The sequence below is a fragment of the Amblyomma maculatum genome, chromosome 11, assembly GCF_055883805.1.
Source record: "Amblyomma maculatum isolate TAMU_Amacu chromosome 11, ASM5588380v1, whole genome shotgun sequence".
Classification (NCBI taxonomy): domain Eukaryota; kingdom Metazoa; phylum Arthropoda; class Arachnida; order Ixodida; family Ixodidae; genus Amblyomma; species Amblyomma maculatum.
In genome coordinates this window covers 114,275,082-114,293,065 of record NC_139354.1, presented here as the reverse complement: position 1 = coordinate 114,293,065, position 17,984 = coordinate 114,275,082, and the positions used below count along the sequence as shown (strand labels likewise).

Genomic DNA, 17,984 nt, shown 5'->3' with positions numbered 1-17,984 from the left:
CCTCGTTTGAAAGATAATGCAGTATTGTCGGCATTGTCGGCGTCATTTGAATCTTCTAAGATTTATTAAAACGAAATACAAGCAATAATATATTAAAGAAAGTTAGTGCAGTAGGTGGTCCCGAAGTAAAACTCTCTGGGTACTTACACTCCTGTATACCTCCCGTAAGAAGTACATGAGTATAAATACACGAGTTGAGCAGAGGATTTGGAGAGAACATAAATCAATTCTATAGGTAGAATTAGCGAAGTGCGTAAGTTGTACAGTAGTTAACGATGGCAGAATGTTTCACAAAAAAAGCAAAGACAAACAAAGCATGAGAGCAAAAGAGGGCGAGAGCATTGCTCTGACACGTAAACATGTTACATGGCCGATCACTGATTATTCGCCGTATGTGCCACATATATACTACATGATATGAGAAGTTTGTGAGGATCTGCCAAGTCGGATTGCTGATCTGAGGTGAGAAGATGGAACAAGAATCAAATCCTTGGATGTCGAACCAAGCACGCTACTTCTTTGGCCACGGAGGCACGTTCGTGCGGCTTGGTTCAAGCTGGGCTTTATATGTGGGCTGGTAGCCTAGTTACGGTACCTGGATAAAGCAGTAGCTCAGTATTGCATGCTAGTATGAACGTGTGAGTTATTAGAAGCACAGATCGAGGGATTGGTAATTAAGTAAGCAGAGACTACATGCATGCCAAAGAAACAGCAAGGTACTCCACAAACTAGAAGTCTTAAAACGATATCACATATACCCTTCAAAATGGAGTTCATAGTGTCGGCATTTTTTTTTCAATAGTCTATGCCTTGTCCTTTACTTTTTGTTGCGAGCTTTTAGGGGGAATTGTAATTGCTTCATCACTCCTAAACAGTCCAAAAACTTCTGCAGTCGACCGCCTATACTTCGACGCACAATAAAGGCACGATTTCTATGCGCGCCACTTGTTTGATGTCAGCTCGTGAGGGAAGCGAAATTCTTTCGGTCAATCTGCTGATAGCTGAAGAGGTATGGCGGGCCTTCCCAGAGCTACCAAGCGGACGGGTCGCCCTACCCTCCAGTGGCTGAGCTGCTCAAGGGGTTGCGGCTGGCGCCTGTACCTAACCGCAGCCGGCTGGCAGCGTCAGCTGCCAGGAGTCCTGCCGACGTGTTTCCAGATTCACTGAGCTCCTCCGGCCTGCCTGTGAACACGCCGCTTGAAAGGTATTGTTTTTGTCTGAAAAGCCATTGCACCTCGCAATCAACCTAGCTCAAAAATTGATTTCCCAGCATCTAGGCGATTCATTTTTGCCTTTTAGGCATTCTAACTTGATGCCCTGCGACGTTGTACAGCGGGATCTTTGCGCATACAGGAGATTCGCTCAAACCCAGTGTCATTTAGCTTTAGGGCAGCGTCGAAGAACAACAAGCCGATCCTTGCACAAGAAAGCAGTTTGGCACACACTGGTTCGTGGAGGACAGCGATATGGATGATCTACATTGCATGAAGATGCAGCAATCACCTCGGTACATATATGGAAAGCACATTCAAAATCTGTGTATAAAAGCGGTTATATTGCCCTACGCAGTGGAAAAAAGCTGGTAAGATTTACGCTGCCGACTCATTAAATCCAAGGTCTACGCAACCGGCCCAAACATTATAATTGTTTCCTAATAGGCTAATCGAGATCGACACTGATTTTCATAGCAAAAGAACAAAAAACTACAAAGAAAATTTCCACCACTTTCCGTCCTTCCTTTTTTCAGGAACGTTTCGCCAATTTTCATTATTGAGAGCGCTTTATTTTTAAGCAGATGTGAACCTCATTGCCACATGTTGTGCATTTATGATAGCGTCGAAGCCAAGACAGATGTTGCCATTGGCGCTTCGAACGTCCAGGTATAATTGTCATTGCGGGGAATTTAATGGGAGCGATTTATAGACAAACTGTAATGGAGGCTGGTGCCATGTGCAAGTTCCCAATACAGGTATTTCTCTATCCTATAACTCAGGACTCCCTTTTGACGGCGACAAATCACAGGGAATTTGTACCGAAGAACATAGATCTGTGCAATATAGAACGCCGCGTACAAACGGACCAGAAACGGGCGAGGACAGCCCAAACGCTGCTTTGAGCAAACCTCCGAAAAAAAAAAAATATTTCAACGAAAGGAACGAAGATTACACATTCCTTTCCCGCATAATACATTATTTGTTAACTTGCATTGTAAAGCACAGCGTATAAGAAGGCATGAAGGACAGGACGAACGAAAACATGCTATGAAACGTAGAAAAGTAGGAACATTTTTCTTCTCGACGAGCATCTATTTACCCATGTTAGAAAACAGGAAACAAATCGATGTGTCAATCGTCGTGTGAGTTTTCTTTCCTCTGTCTTTGTCCAACTGTTAGCGCTACCTTCAGCTTTATTAAAGGAGGGCACCTTGTAGGAAAGGAAGAACGCATCAGCACCTGATTGACATATGAAAGGAAAACCAGTTCATGAGAAGTCACATCTGCGAAATTTTAAAACATGAGCAACAATATGCGTCGCTTGTTGTGTCGTTTACGCACCTCCCCGCATTATTGGCATCAAATGTTGCCCACAGCTGTAAACGACGATTGTAGCGCAAGCAAATAGCCAGTTTCGGGTGTGTTTTCCTGGACAGTTCAGAATTCAGTTTTAATAATGAACGAAGAATATAGGTGCTTAGTTATTTTGCAAGCCTTCTGCGATCCACTTTCTCTTTCATTGTGTTTACTTTTCTGCACCCTATAACCACGTACCTGCACTTTAGAGGTGCTCTTCTGCCTTTTATTTAATAAAATACACACCATCACCTTTTCCTATTTCTGCTCTCCGTTTTTAAAGGCTCTGAACTGTACGCATGCATGTTATTCGAAATGTAATACCTAAATTCTCGCTAGTTCGTGCATCTTCAGAAACGGGGAACTTCATGTGCCTTTGGAGTCTTTGGAGTGCATACCGTTGATGATACATGGTGCGGGTTACGTTGGCCGTCATGCGGAAACAATCTTCTTGTCCATGGGGGTAGAGGCTTCTCTTTTCTTGTGCTTCCGCCGTTGAACGCATAACATGCACAGACAAATGCACACCTAGAGATGGGTATTTAGGCCAGTCCTCTGGGAAACCAGCAGAATCCAGTGGGCTGAGAGACGGCTACGGGATAAGACAAACACATCTGGGCCTCCATGTTTCCTTGCAGTCCAGACAGTCCTGTCTGAAGCTGTCGCAGGTGTCGATCATGTGTTTGGCCCGCACAAATCAGGTGTCCCGATGCTCCAATGTCTACGCACGAGGACCAGGCAGGAAACGGTGTCTGGCTGTACATAAACCTCTGGAAGGTAGTAGATGCAGAGGGACGTGCTTTTCCAAAATAGAAGCTCTTTTGAGAGGCCATGAGAGGTGTCGACGGCGGTGATGCTACGATCGGAGTGGAAAGCTTTCACCGCCTTCTGCAGGAGACGGTTTGAAAAGTTATTAAATGGGACTTTGTTGGTAGCAGGCTTTTATGTACTTCAAAACACAGTGAACTTAATACGCGCGATAACAAGGGCCTATGACTCGATTCAGGAATTGGAGTTTGCATTCAAGCACCGACCTGGAAAGCTAATGATCAACTTGGAGACGCACAAATGCCCCGAAAGCGTCTCAAGGCACGATAGACTTCTTACTCGAAGAGGGATTTGAGGTGAGTGTGAAGCGCGACCTCGCCGACCAAGCAATGACACTTCAAAGAGAGAGGGATAATTTAAAAAGCTTATGCATTCACTCTAAAAATTTTAAGTTAGTGTTCGAGCGATGAAAACGTCTTTCACAGCAAGCATCTGAACCTCGCCTTCAGAAAAGGAAGGAAGGTGGGTGCGAAAGGACACAGAACGAGGCGCCGTAAAGAGCTCCGGAAAAATATAGACATGTGCTCTTTAAGGTGCACTACTTCGCACAGTACACAGCCATTTCAGCATTTCGCATTCATCCAAACGAAGGTGGGTTTGAAACCAAGTACATCGGTTCAGCACCAGAGGCGCATAATAAACAAGCCTGAAAGCGAGCATGCTAAACTGAAGGCCAGACCGAGAGTGCGGAACCTAGGGAAGGCAGGCTGTCGCGAGGGATTGAAGTGGACGACTAAGTGAAGGTCAAGTTTATGCAACCAAAGGCCAGGTTTCTATTAGACAGTTTGCACTAGACAAGACTGTTTCCAAACTGCTAGAGAAATTTACGTCTTCACGAATGAAGGATTACGTCCGGAAGTACAATTAAAACGTTTTCATTGAGTTTACGAGACGCCTCACGGCAGACTAAAATGACTTGTATTAGCTAAAAACCAGGATAGCAGGACGCATTTTAATTTTCCGATCGACAACAGTTTGTTCAAGTAAAGGCTTGCTAGTCTGAAGTTCTTCCTGCGTCGTCGGCTGTTTTTAAAGGTAGAGTCCTCGGCCTTGTTTTCTTCCTCGTTTACATCAATAATATCGTCAAGGTTGTGGACACTGCATCATTAAGTATTAAGTTATTGCTAATGACTGGGTTTTTTTCAAGCCTCTCAATAGGGATTGGGGCCAAAACTACTTAAAATCGCAACGTAATGCAGTTAAAAGGGATGACCCAAATAGATAGTAGAAATCAATACCGACTACAGTTTTCTTTCAGGAAATCACGACTGACAAAAAAAAAAACTGTCGATATTAACCTACACCTTGAACCAAGCGATGTACTTACAGGTCGATAAATATAAGCAGCTGTGCGCAGCATTAAATAGGCATCACAAATGAGCTAGTCACGGCAACACAACTTGCACTGCCGCTTCTAGAAAATTTTACTTTCTACGCCACAATTTACAGCTTGCCGCGGAGCATATAATGTTATCAGCTTATAATCCAATATAAGGCTTAAACTTCATTGGCCCAGTGCATCATGATGTCCACATTCAAAACAGATGCACATCCTTTGAATTGTATAGACGGAAAGATAATTCGTTTCATTTTCAACAGTTGTCAAAGGTGTTTCATCGCCCAAATCCTGACCTCCAACAAAGTTCAAGACTTGAAACAGAGCACTTTTCCGACTAAGATGCATTTCATACTTTACCTCCAGCAGTTTAATTTCTGCTCAAGCGACTACATGCTTCTACGCTTAATCGATAGACTAAAAGAACTCATAGCCACAATTTACCAGCGCAGATCCTTTAAAAATGTTTATCCTTGTTTACACGGTCGCTTACTGGATGAACCAGCTTATGTCTGTGCCGCGCGGGATTCTGGCGATTTCGAAGTAATGCCGGTTTCCTTTCATATGAATTATTTCCTTGTTCCTTTTCTTTGATGGCGTGTCGAACATTTCACAAGCTGGGACTTCGCGGTCTGTTATATATTTTTGTTTTGAGTAAAAAGAGTTTCAGTCACTGACCAAGTCAACATGAAAAAAAGAAGACGTTTCGGAACCCCTACGGGTTCCTTGATCACAATCAAGGAACCCGTAGGGGTTCCGAAACGTCTTCTTTTTTCATGTTAACTTGGTGAGCGACTGAAATTCTTTTTACTCAACTACCATGCCTGACCAGACGAACCTTCGTCGAACCCTTGACTATATTTTTGTTTTGCTTGTTCCGGTACTGGACTGTCTCACGCACGTTCATTTATTTACAGTTGTCTGCCTGCGCCTCGCTTTTGCTTTATTTTTTCATTTCTGTCTTTTAAAATTCTCTTTTCCAGCGGTTCTTTCACCCTTTCTGCGTTCATTTTTTAACGTACATGTCAGGTTTGCGGTGATTCTGTTTTTACTAGGCTGTAAGATTATCACGAGTGTTTTTGCTTTTACAATGGCTGGTCTTGTTATATGTTACCTTGTCCATTCTGCTAGGCCATCGGGCTACAGTATTTCGAAATGAAATACATCCAATTCTATTTCATAGATAACCGTTTAAGAAAATTGATATGATGCATGTGGGCTCTGGAACAAAAAGCGCAATCAGTTTCTTGCCGTCTTTGCGGGCAGCTGCATGTCCTCTCTTATAAAAACCCATTAAGGTATCGACAGTATTATGGGAAAAATATTTAAAACTTATATGGAACATTTTCAGGTCAAAGCCAATAATGTAACCAAGTAAATCCTAGAGCAAGTAAAGTCTTGCCGAGGAAGACGAAGTAATTTAAAAAAAAAAAATAAAAGAAGTTTGCGAGTTTTCGCAGAGCATATAGAGCTTATTCACGTGGCGTCATTGCCGCTTTACTGACAACAATGGCACGCAGCACGCAACATCAGAGAGAGGCAGAGACCGAATACGATTGTTTATTTTTACCAGCATCGGTGAAATCCGAGCTCTAGTTGCACTGCTGAACGGCGTTGCAAACCATCTCGGCTGTCGAACAAGCTAGCGGCGTGCAGCAAGTAGGAGTCGTATACACGAAACCGGTCTTATAGAAATGAGGTTTCACGTCTTCTTTTAAATTTCCTGCAGGACTCACACTGGAATCTCGATAGTCACAGAAGTAGTGACTATTATCTATTACGGGTGATTATGTATGACCTCCTTGCGAACGCTGTTTATGATTTAGGTGGCTCTGCGGTGGAGCAATTTCCGGCAGAATCCTCAAGGCTCATCCCACCAGTAGTCAGCAACAACCACAATCTCAACCTCGAATTTCAGAAAGGCCGTTTTGTTCATGACTGATTTAACCTGTTTTTTTTGTGTGTGTGTGTGTGTGTTTTTTACTCGCCGTAAGTGTGGGCTTCTATCTGCTTGTTTTGACTGTGTACCTTGCGTTGATAACTGTAAACTGACATGAGCTGTATTTATTATCTCAATGTTTCCTCACCCTTTTTTTCTTTTTTTTTTCTCGCCATAAGTGTGGGCTTCTATCTGCTTGTTTTCCTTTTCATTGTGTACTTTGCGTTCATAACTGTACACTGACAAGAGCTGTATTTATTATCTCAATGTTCCCTTACCATGTGTTTAAATTCACATGACATGTGCTTTTTATATATGCCTGACTACTGTGGTGCTGCCAAAGTGGGGGCCCGTTGCTTTGTCAAGCTGTCAAACGGCAGCTTTTACCCCGGGCTCCCGCCATCATTGTACCAGGATGGCAAATAAATTGAATTGAATTGAATTGAATTGAACGTCACCGACACGTCGTAAACATTTTTTTTTTTTTTGCGCTTTTATTGTCCCCCGCCACACGTTATGGAGGCTGCCCCAACAGGGTTGCCACAAATGCCACCCGCTAGATGTAATACTGAATAGCGTCTACACCATCGTGGGCGTGTTAACGCAGGGTGATATTTAAAATATGGTGCAAAAAGCAGCCATTGATTCGCTTGAACAGTAAGCAGCCGCAGAATCGTTTTCATTACCTGCATATACCAAATTATTGTTAATTAAGCATTTTCAATATGTTGCTTGGAGGGCACCAGGTTATTTCCTCGTAGCTCTCAGAGGCTAAGATGTCCGTGCTGTTCTGCCCAAAATAGGTCATTGAACTTTTGTCGGTTACCCAGCGACGTGGAAGATTGCCTTGCCAGTGAAAAAAAAAAATTATTTTTATGTAATGAAGTGTACATTGGCCGCAAGATCTAATTCCTTTTTATGAAACATTGAAAGTACATAAGTGAACAAACACAAAGCCGGTAACGGCATTATCTCCGCACCTGCATTTTACAACAGTTAAACACGCAGCGCCAAGACCACCATCAAAATAAACTGTTTAGGAAGTAGCAGAAGGGCCCTTACTCGGGAACAATCAACATTTGTGCCGCCCCTGTAGCAAAGTAATTTGCTTACTTTGAACTTAATCACCTTAACTGTTACGAAAAAGCGGTGACATAAAAATAGGTTTGTTTCCCGTCGATCTCAGAGTGACTAAAGCTCTTCCAAAACTCAATTTTTTACTAATGTCAACCATTTTTTTTCTGTTTTTCAGTGCTGCATATCTAGCTGTTTACATTGGGAAGACCTACGTCGGAAGAGTAAGGAAGCGAGTTTGTTGTTTTCTGCTTTTCGAGTAGCACAGCATTGTGCAATATTTCTTGGTAGCCTCCATCAATAAGGCGCAATAGAATAAATGAAGTTTGAAAAAAAGAAATCTTTGCTTTGAAGGCTGGCATTCGGGAGGTAGCTTTCTATGAATGCTAGAAGCAGGCCGTGCTTTTCTAAAGCAAATTTTCAAGTTTTCTTGGGGTGTCCAGAACACATGTCAGAGCCGACAGGTTGACCTACGCTGCTTAGATGGCTTCAGAGAAACTGGAGAAATATTTTAAAAGTAGCCATCACAAAGTTCTCTCTGCCCTTAAAGCCACAACACAGATGTGTGAGCAGAAAAGTTATTTTCTTAAACAAAGTTTTCTCTTAAAGAAGTGCACCTCTCACGCACAGAACCGCAGCCAGAAAGAGGGAACATACGGATTATCGTACGAATAACTATTGCCATGGAAAAATTCATATTATCGCGCAGTGGTGACAAGCCCGGTTCACGCTTGTATACTCCGTTCAAGCTTGTATACGGCAGGAAGGCCGAGACAACGCTCGATGCGATGCTGCCGCACGTAACCAACGAGGACAACTTTGACGTTGCCGCCTACTTGCAGCGTGCAAACAAAGGCACGACTCGCACGGCTGCGTATTAAAGACCAACAGCGCACCGACAGCCGACGATACAACTTACGACGACGCCACGCAGAGTACAACCCAGGAGACCAAGTGTGGGTTTAGACTCCGATTCGCCACCGTGGATTAAGTGAAAAGCTAGTGCGTCGATACTTTGGGCCATACAAAATCCATCACCGCGTCGGACAACTAGAGTATGAAGTCATTCCCGACGGTACGACAGCATCACAACGGCAACGCGCGCGCCTAGAAATCGTATACAAGTTGTTCGTCTGAAGCCTCATTAGCCACATTACGCGCGTTAAAGGATGCGTGGTTTTTAAACTTTGAAATGTTTTGTTTAAGTTGTTCTGTTTATTTTGGAACATCGAGGCGATGTTTTTTTAAGGGAGAGTAATGCAGCAAAATCTTCAAATTGTATTTGTTGTTTTTTAGCAGCCGCCGGCATTCGGCCAGATCACTCTAATTCAGGCACGCGTATCAATTCTGTATTCTTTGTTTGTTCATGCTCGATGTCGCGAGACGCACCTTTATCAGTTTCTTTGTCGCTCCAGAGGCGCCGAGATCTGTCTCGAAGATTCCGATTACTCGCGTGTGTTTCTGCAACATTCCAGATTACGCTAGCCACGGTCTGGGGCTTTATCTCAATGGTTCCCTGTCGCGTTTAAATTGAGCGTTGGCGTGCGCGATGATCATTCTTAGTGCGACGACCGACGAAGACGATTGTTGTCGCCGCCGCCGATTGGTTAGATCTTTCAGGCGCGGGTCAGTCCAATAAAGAGCCTTATTCCACTGCAAAGCCAGTGTCTTCATATGTGACTACAGGGTTTGTCACCAGTACGTGACAATATCAACAAATTACGGCCTTTTCAAAATACCACATCTCAAGATTTTTTTTTCTATGTTTAAGAAATATGCTTTAACAGGAGCTCTTGGCGGGCTAGTTGGTGAATGTCTACTGTAGTCATGGTGAAATTGCGCAACAAACATGACGCAAAAGTAAGAGGGACACGTAGCACGGGACGAGCGCAAACTACCAACTCTTTATTGAAGGAAAAAGGGAACAAATTTATACTCTCGGCCACTCAAGCGTTCATAGCTCAATCGCTTTCCACCCCTCCGCCATCAGAATTCATGAATGACATGGCTCAGCACGTATGACTAAACACCTTAAAACAAGGTTAACTAAAAATAACTGATAAGAACCTTAGCAAACGCAGTCAGTCAATCGTAGCAAGGCAGAGTCAAGTACTCGAAGCAAAAGCAGTCAAAGGAAACAGAGTCAGGTATGTGAAGCAAAGGCAGTCAATCGCTCGTATCAAAAGCAGAGTCATGTATGCGAAGCAAAAGAAGTCAAAAACAAACAAACAAACCAACAAAAACTTAACAAGAACGAACAGGGCAAAAGTTAACGAACAACCTGTATCAATAGCAGTCAGTCACTCGTAGCAGAGGCCGTGTCATCTATGCGAAGCAAGGCAGTCAAAATCTAAAACGTTAGACAATGTAAAATGAAACTGATTACTTTATCACCTAAGACAGGTCGTCAAAGCAAGTAACAATCAGTTGACCATGGGCCTCGCGATTGAAAATCACCTCATGCGTGCAGCGTGCGGCCCTATATTACTTTGTTTCTCACAGTTCTGAGCCGGTATGGCGGTCCCACTTAAATAGACTGCGATAATAGGCATTTTTAGGGGCTTGATTTCACGTCATTTGTACGTCACAGGTCGTACTGTTGCTTAGTTAAAAAGTACTTTTCTTAGGCCCAGGACCCATTTCGAATATGTTGATTTCTGATGACGCTTTATTATCTAAGGGCACTTCATGCGAGGTCTCACGTATTTGTTTATTTGTTTCATATTCAGGCTGGCAACGTCTTAGACATTGAGGCTGCCATTCGAGAGGTTTCTTTCAAGGATACGGACAAACATGTGGTAAGCCTAACGTTTCGAAGCTTTTGAATGTTACTGTGTAGGATGAGGCGCGTTTGTTTACTTAAACAGTCCCAAGGCTCTGCGTGGAGCCGCAGCGTGAAGAGGGCAAGAAAAAATAAAACTACTTGTTAAAACATTGCACAATTAGGAGTAAAAACACGTCACATATTACGCAGAAGTAATTACTTGATTACTTATGTTTTTTTACATAATATAGAGTGAAAATAATGGAATCAAGATTTTTGTGGTCCATGTAGATAGGACAGACACAGGGAAAAATATTGAGAAGGCATTTGGCACAGCTTATCTAGCCCTTAGTTTCAGAAGTTAGAATCTTGACCTAATGCTGAATCCTCACTCAAATTCTTTCACGGATATTCATCATTAGTTTTGTAATAGGTGCCAAAAATGTAATTTTCCGTGAACCGCATGGTTCAGTTCTCTACTGGGGGACACCTTTCTGTGTCTATGCAGCCAAGGCTATGGAGGCTCAGCTCTTCTTAGAGTAATATTATATATACGCCAAGCTATTCGGGTATATCTGACCTCAGTTGCGATTTCGGATTGTGTTCTATCTTTCTAAGGAATTAACAGTTTTAGAGGGGCGAGATATACAGGTCTGTGTCTTCTTGCACACAGCTCAAGACCAATCGATTAGTCAATAGTGCGTACGAAGTATACCTACGTTGTAAAAGCATGAGCAATTGCGAAGGCTTGCCGAAACCGGCGGAGAGACACCGCCGGCCCACACTTCACGGTATTGTCAACAGTTACAGATGTGCAGAAACCAATTCAAGACACGACTTTTATTAGAACTATCAGCTACGTACGCAATCTTATATTCAAGAGATGCGATATCTGATCATGTCCGTTTCTGTTCATCAATAACTAAAATTCATTTGGGCACTTTTTTATACGTATATCACAGAAGAAAAAGGGACGTATTGGCTTACTAAAGCCGCTACCTTCACCACGTCGGTCACGCATTTCACGTCTTTTGTGCTAAGTACCGAAGGATGTCTTTATATCTCATGTTTTGAAGCCTTCTGTTTTCTGTGATCCTGTGCAGAGATTCATCGGATCATGGCTTGCTTTCGCTTCGTCGCGACCGCATGATAGAATTAGCAACATGTCTTTTACGTAGATGGAAAACATATTGGCTTTAAACATTCACCCAATTTGTGCACAGTCATTATATGAGGTAACGTTGTAAGTACATGGCAACAGGAATCGACAGCAACGGAAATATCAGAGTCCCATACGTTACTATAAGTGTATACGCGACGTGCCCACTATCACTAGCTATGGCGCACTCTATCTTCATTTCACGCAGTACACGACGTTGATTACTGGGCTTAGGTACTAGAACAGGTGGCTGCACAACCTATTGAATACTAGTTAAAAAAATATCCAATATGATTTTCACGCGTTTCTTGGATCACTATTTGAGTCAGAGCAAAGAAGGGGCATAAATAAGCATTCTTGTGTCGCCTTACTACCATTGCTATAGATAATGTCTCAGGCTGTGACTAATCAATCTTTGTTAGGTTATAAAATATCCTCCTATAGTCAGCAATTTTTAGGAACTGACTGCATTGATTTAAAAAGGTTGCTATGCTAAATGTTTTGCATGTACAGCCTTTGTCAAACGTGTAGAGCCTACTTTTGTCAAACGTGTAGGGTGTACTTTTGTGCGTGTAGTGGCGCTGATTTATCATTGTTGGAGGCCCTTCCCGTTGGAGAGGGCTGCACAAAAAATCTTCTTACTATCAAGAGATTAGGAACACTGGAAATGCATTACAGGCTGCACGAAGTGGGTCAGAAACACACCCCTTGGGCTCTACGTTTTCCGCATAGACTGTACTTCCCCACAATCGATAAAATTAACACACCACCACAGGCTTACCATTAAGCATCGGTACTTTCAAAGCGGACTCACGGGCTCCAACTTCATTATTAAGTTTCTGGAAGCAAATTATTTTTACAACAAACATGAAAACATCACCACCACGTGTATCGGGATCCTTCTTATAACTGCAGTAATTACTTAGAAACATTATCTGAAGTGGTATACCGCTTAGCCATGACTCGCATCAATGAAAGATGGTCGGTATCCCCAGTTCAATACAGCCTAGGAATTCCTTTTTATATTTGTATATTCCTGCGGCTCACTGTCATAAACGATAGCTTAAAATAATCGATTTCCTGTCATGTCATCCGTCTCATTTGATGTTCTATTTTATCATACGCGTACTTTTTGCCATTCAGACATGAAGCATCATATCTGATTACATGGCGATCTAATTCTTCACGAAGTTTCCGCCACAATTTCGGCATTTGGGAGATTTCACGGTGCACAGTTCACCATAAATGTGCGGTTTTCCTAAACCGGAGCAAATGGATAATCATGAGTGGAGCACAGTTCATTGCCGTTGCCAATTCTATTGCATTTCTCGCATGTGCAGACCAAAGTATGGGATTGCGCATTGAAAGGTGCATGCAAATAGATAATTATCGAATCCCAGTCCTATAAAAGGTTTGTTTTGTTTAAACTCATGAGATCAGGACCCTGGTTTTCAATAGGAACGCGCTGAAAATTTCAAATTTCTGGCAATAGAGCTTGGCCGCGAGTTCTTCGGCTGTCTTGTGACTGACATTACGTGGTATTACGTGGCACTATTCAATCGTGGACAATGTAATTGGCCTCATATGTAAGCACGAGCGTGTCTTCGCCATTCATTTCTAGAATTTTTATGGTGAGAAGGGAGACCTGTTCTCTCACGTGGGATACTGACTGACTTCTCCTTTCTCGTCTCCAAGTAGGGGACGTATCTTCTTGTGTCTGCTTTTATTTCATGAAAGATGATGGAATATTATTCACATTTACCTCACTTAAAAAAAAAAGTTGAGGTTGATGGCTCGGCATTGCTGTTATAATTTGACGCAGTGCTCGAATCTGGGACTGCAGGCTTCCCATGTTGGACGCATATTCTGTGCTGTATTGAAAGCTCGCACTGTCCGAAGCCTTTCCACTAGCCATTCTGTTTAAAAACCTACTTGATGTCCGTTTCGGGGCTTTACATAAGTTTAATAGTCAGTGAATCGGGGCATCCTGTTGAAAAGCGGCGGCCGCGGTGAGGTTCACTATACGCATGGCATCTCCACGTATACCGTGCCCAGATGCCACTTTCCCAATCCCAAAAATCAGGGTGCCGTGGGCGCGCTTTCCTCCTTGCCTAATTTTCAGAGCATGTTCGGTATTTTGGTAAGGGATGGGTACTTACGTGCCTTTTCAGCCGTCGCTATGTACGCAGCGGTAGAGAAGTAATTCCAGCGATCAAATGTGTTGAGTCGGAGGCTGCATCTCTTTCGCCTTGCATATTCTCAGAGATCTAGGCTTCTTGCAGCTTCGCAGATGCATGTCCTTAGGCAAGAGGACAGTGGGCGCCACTCGAGGCAGTCTTTGACCTTTATTTGTTCGTCGGTGTGAGCCAGCTGGTAAAGATGCGATAGATGTCTCTTGTGGAATACAGATATGGCGACCCAAAGGAATCGCTCATATATCACGTAAACTCTGCATCTACCTGAGATGGGGTCTCGTGATGTAGGTTAGCGGCGCCAAGGGAGGTTTATCTTTGTTTTTGCTTTTTTGCCTTGCGAGTTCAGAGGATTCTTCGTTGAGCCTCGGAACGATTATAAGGCATTTCAAAGTTCAAGTTTTCACCATTCAAGATCATCATAGCACGCCTGGAAAAAGAAAACACGCCACTCACGTACTCGAAAACACTGCAGGGAGCCAATGTACTTTTTAATTAATACACAAGTTAAATCAAACTAGCGCTAAGGTAGAACTGTGGAACACTCTGCATTGATATCGAAGGTCATCGCTATGAACATTACCCGACTGCTATCATCTCAGTATTGTCCGGGCGGTAATTTTTCTTGGACTGAAGAGAATTACATATGTGACTACGAACTCTGTTTTTGTTTACAGCAGCTGAGGAGGATACCTGTGTGGGTGGACGTGAGCGACTGCCACTTCCGAGTCTTCAGCCGAGTCAGCAAGGAGGTAAGCACATGAAACAGCTGCTGCTTGGATCGTGGATGATACAAATTTTACAAGAAAAACGGGACTGCACAGGGGGAAATGTGGCATCTTCACCATTAACAGAGGCCTTGTTTGTTTCGAGTGAGCTCCAGCTAATAAAAGTTACTGACTCACTCACACCCTAGCCAGTGTTGCACTGTTCCTCACCCTCCTCTGCACTTTGCCGTCTTTCACACATTTCTAAACTTGTCCCCACTGTTTGGTTTCGGGTATGTTACGGTTGCAGCGGAAACGCCGGGAATTTAATCCGATGCGAGAGGAAATTGGCTTTCTATACTTCTAGCTTACTCCTCCAATTCCGTATACAATAAGCGCCAGTAATGTAAAGCGTAACTTAAAAAGCAATGTTTGTGGAACATCGAAAGCTTACGCATCACATGCACCGGGGCTGTATCAAACAAGGATCGGCACGGGACGCCTTATCAAAATGGTGTCGTCTGTATTAGCGCTTTTTCAGTGAATGCGTGACACGCGTTGTCTGCACCAGCACTATCGACCACTTTGCTCTTGCATTATGCTCTACACGCGGTAAGCGCTTGTCGGCATCAATATCGTCATCAGTACCCACGCTTGCTTAAAAAAAGCTCAAAACCATGTATATGCAATCAATTCAGTGCCACCGAAGGCAAATCCGATGGAACGTTTTAGCGAGTAAAAAGCGGAAGGACCTTTATTGTCACGTGCAACATTCTGGCCTCGTTTTAAGAATGAAGACATAATTATCTCGAGGTGCTTTTATTCCTCAACATCCTTACAGTCACGTCTTCAAATTTTAAGGAAAAGTGAGTGGTGTTATTCACTTTTTGTGTGTGGGCTTCCTCTTTCCCTAGAATATAAACAAGTGTTACGGTTGAGGAATGCAGTTTGCTTTCATTTTCTCACAGGTCCTCCTGGAAAAGCATTTCACGGAAATTGCATCTTGCGGTAAAGCCAGCAGCTTTCCGTGCATATTCGCCGTGGTCGCTGGGTAAGCTAGCTGAGCCAAAACCTGGAAGGGAAATGAGCTGCGAGAGTTATGGCGTAAGAATGCGGTGTTCGTGTACACAGAGAATGGAAGGAAAACTTCTATGACTTGCAGTGAGTTCCCGGGAGACGTAACTACTTTATGGAAACGCCATCTGCACTACAAAACTTTTATATTTGTCAAGAATACGAAATGTTAGATGCATATTTCATATATGGTGGCGAAAATCTTCGGCATGCAATGGGAATTGTTACTTTCCTAGGGACAAAGATACATTAAATCTCCTGATAACCCTTATATAAACTGTAAATTTAACCTTACTAGCAAACTGGGGATGCAACAGTAAATCTGTGCACCAATATGGACAATATAGACATCATGGTTACATCAACCGAAGAGTTGTTCACGACACTATACAGTACCCGAAGGGGCCGGGGGGGGGGGGGGGGGAGAGGGGCAGTAGCCCAGAGGAATCTTATACTTCGCGCCGATAACAAAAGAAGTTGAGAAGACCGGATTATTTTTTCTTCTTGCGGACAATACTGGCGTTTAGTTTTCTACCAGTTCATTGATACGATTTTGGTCATAAATGTGTGCCCTGTCCTTGCTCGAATACATACATACATACATACATACATACATACATACATACATACATACATACATACATACATACATACATACATACATACATACATACATACATACATACATACATACATACATACATACATACATACATACATACATACATACATACATACATACATACATACATACATACATACATACATACATACATACATACATACATACATACATACATACATACATACATACATACATACATACATACATACATACATACATACATACATACATACATGTATATATATATATATATATATATATATATATATATATATTGTGATTCCAATCTTCCACTTCCGAACTAACACCAACTGTGTTCTTTAGTGCGGTTCCTGCGTCTTGCATCCGGCCACTGATGGTTGTATTTCAATAAGGTTTTGTTAGGGCTGGTAAAGCAACAGCAACATGACCTTTTTGTTTCTATCTGCTGAACTATGTCGTGCTAACTTAAACACACTAACATCATTTCACAGGAAGGGGCTGACCTAACCATTTAAAACTAATTGCGGATGCCTGGTCACGCACGGAGCTCCTGGTTAATAATTAAGTGTATACAAATACGCTCTTATGATCAATTGTGTTTTGACATACCTCAATATGACAACATAAAATACAAGCGGAAATTAGCCGCACCGCACGCGTTGTTAGAGCGCCAAGGAAGTATTTTCTAACCTCCGCTGAGAAGAAGCAGGAAGAGACTGAATGGGAGGAAACGAAATCGAGATACTGGTGATCTGTTATGGGAACTGTGCCTTGATTGGTGCAGCTTGGGAATTGGAAAAAGATTGAGAATCGAGCTTTTTATGAAGCTTGGGTAAAGACCTCCATTAGCTCTTTGAACAGTAAACAGCCCTGTTCCTCCATGCGCACTTTTATAACACGGACTATTCGCTGTAGACTCAGAAAGTTGGGTACAGGGTAACCTACAGAGGAAATGATCTGGGATCCCCTCCAACAGGCCAAATTTCCGCCGCCCCATCTTTTCTCAACTACTAGGGCACCATGACTTGGTCGTTATATGTAGGGTTCGGTTTGAGCTTCATGGTATTTCGCTAGATAAGGGAACCATAAATTACAAGGTCACGGATAGGTGTAGAACTATCCTTTTCACATGTACATACCTGTATAGAGGGAACGCGGAGTTCGTATTTTTGTAGTGTTTTGTTTGCCGAATAGATATTCAAACGTTATATATTTGGCACCACTTACTTCTGACGACAAGGCTGGTCACCTGAAAGTGTCGTGAGCCGATTTTGTCAATGGCAAAAGTATCATCAGAAAAACGGCCCCAGTGCAGTCTAATTTTGATTTGTGTGGACTGCTCACTCAAGTTGCTTTTTAAACAATGATTTACAATTTTATTTATTTATTGAATACTGCATGCTACCGTTTGGTAGCCAAGGCAGAAGTGGATTCATGACTTGTACAACGCATTGCACACAACAAATAGCAACTGCATCAACAAAAAAAGGTAGCATACGTAGGCACAGAGTAATGCTTTTGCGGAACAGATTACCTATGAACAAGAGACAAACACTCTGCATTCAGATCAAAATACAGAAAGCATAAAAAGCAAACTCTCGAAGATTCAATTAAGATACACTAAACAAGGTATATGGTTGTAATTGATGACAGATTATGTTTCTACTGATAAGGTTACCACATGGTAAGGTAACTTGTCCTATTCGTCTACCAACAACAAATCGATTGGGTTCA

At 42.7% G+C, this 17,984-nt stretch overlaps 1 protein-coding gene across 2 annotated transcripts in view; it reads left to right on the top strand.

The window, feature by feature from the left end:
* Window positions 1–17,984, top strand: part of LOC146174718 (uncharacterized) — a 72,779-nt gene that overhangs the window by 52,389 nt on the left and 2,406 nt on the right. The window contains exons 12-16 of one of the 2 annotated variants that reach the window (XM_084583916.1): window positions 1,029–1,204; window positions 7,926–7,971; window positions 10,477–10,545; window positions 14,543–14,614; window positions 15,538–15,620. In XM_084583916.1, coding sequence (XP_084440042.1) covers window positions 1,029–1,204; window positions 7,926–7,971; window positions 10,477–10,545; window positions 14,543–14,614; window positions 15,538–15,620 — 446 coding nt within the window. Of the gene's footprint in view, window positions 1–1,028; window positions 1,205–7,925; window positions 7,972–10,476; window positions 10,546–14,539; window positions 14,615–15,537; window positions 15,621–17,984 lie in introns of both variants that reach the window. The other variant, XM_084583915.1, reaches the window with a different exon arrangement.